Below are 1,226 nucleotides of genomic sequence, written 5' to 3'. Positions count from 1 at the left end.
AGGTGGGGGAAAATCTTCGCTGTGCGTTGTGAGATATCTAAGGCGAATCATTGGCTTGAATGAATATAGTATTCGACGAATAAAGAGTTTGAGCAGTAGAGAGTGGGAAAATATGTTCATGGTCAGCTCTGTGTGTTGCTGACAAATGGGAATTTTGGGAGGAAATTTTCATTGGCTTGTGTATATTTTTATCTGAACTTGTATGTAAGCTGCTACAATCAGTGAGGACACTCCTACATCCAGCTGAGGGAAGCGGGTATATATTCCAACATCGGTTGAGCGGAGCGATGCTGACAGTCTCGTCCAGTGTTGAAGAAATATATGTTCGCTTCCCTCAGCTGAGCTGAAAAGTTTCAAAAGTTAGTTATAGAAATTGAGGTAGGAGCAGGCGGAAATCAATGAGAATTTGCTGGAAGTTTCTCATTGTCATCAACACATGTATTTCACCATGTGCATATTCTCCCACTTTGGTTCTGTCAGGCTTTCCAAAATCTCCGTTTCTGCTTCCTGGGCACATCGACACACGTTCGGGCTCAGTAGGTGGATAGCGACCAAAGGCTCCTGTCAAGTTCATGGCATCTATCAGTTTCAAGAGTGTGGCTATGTCGAATGGCGCGGCGAGTGTTGAGTCGACATTAGAGCAATGCGACATTGCTGTAATTGATGATGTTTTCAATGAGACGGCTCTTGAGGTGTGGAAGAACTTGTTGCTAGGGGAAAGGAGTTTTTAATTCAGGAGGCGACCAGACGTGGAGTCATTGTAGCTCCCACGGCGTGGATCGAAAGGTGTGCTGCTGAGGGCCGTACGGTTCCAATTGAAGGGGAATTTAAGCCCAAGTCGATGCGAGAGATCCTCAAGCAAACTAAGGTCTTTTTCGTAGAACACTTTTTACTGTAACGAGATCGAACTGATCGATAGTTGGCTGGGAGTTGAGTGTCTTGACTTGTGTCGTATACTAGTGTTATCATCTATAATTATACTCACAGTTCATAAATATATTAGTGTTATCACCTAAAATCATACTCGGATCACCATCTACTTAGTGGTGGTGTTTTGTATAGCAGAATATGTCAACGTGTTGGTGGAATTCATATCACCTTGAGTCAGTGTTGGAGTATATGTTCGTTTCCCTCAGCTGCTGAGCTCAGAAGTTTCCTCACTAATTATAGAAGTGCACATACGAACTCTAGTCGAAGTGTAGAAAAAATTAATAAGAATTTTCCGA

General features: G+C 42.9%; 1 protein-coding gene across 1 annotated transcript; it reads left to right on the top strand.

Moving 5' to 3' along the window:
* Positions 1–572: 572 nt before the first annotated feature.
* Positions 573–898, top strand: Pmar_PMAR022193 (hypothetical protein; the record flags this gene model as incomplete). The annotated part of the gene is made up of 2 exons (XM_002771972.1): positions 573–692; positions 737–898. 2 exons carry the CDS (start codon positions 573–575, stop codon positions 896–898), a joined length of 282 nt encoding a protein of 93 aa, XP_002772018.1.
* Positions 899–1,226: the final 328 nt, after the last annotated feature.

This window comes from Perkinsus marinus (assembly GCF_000006405.1).
Source record: "Perkinsus marinus ATCC 50983 genomic scaffold scf_1104296962130, whole genome shotgun sequence".
NCBI lineage: Eukaryota > Perkinsozoa > Perkinsida > Perkinsidae > Perkinsus > Perkinsus marinus.
The sequence above is the reverse complement of the archived record's forward strand: the minus strand, read 5'-3'. Positions and strand labels throughout refer to the sequence as shown.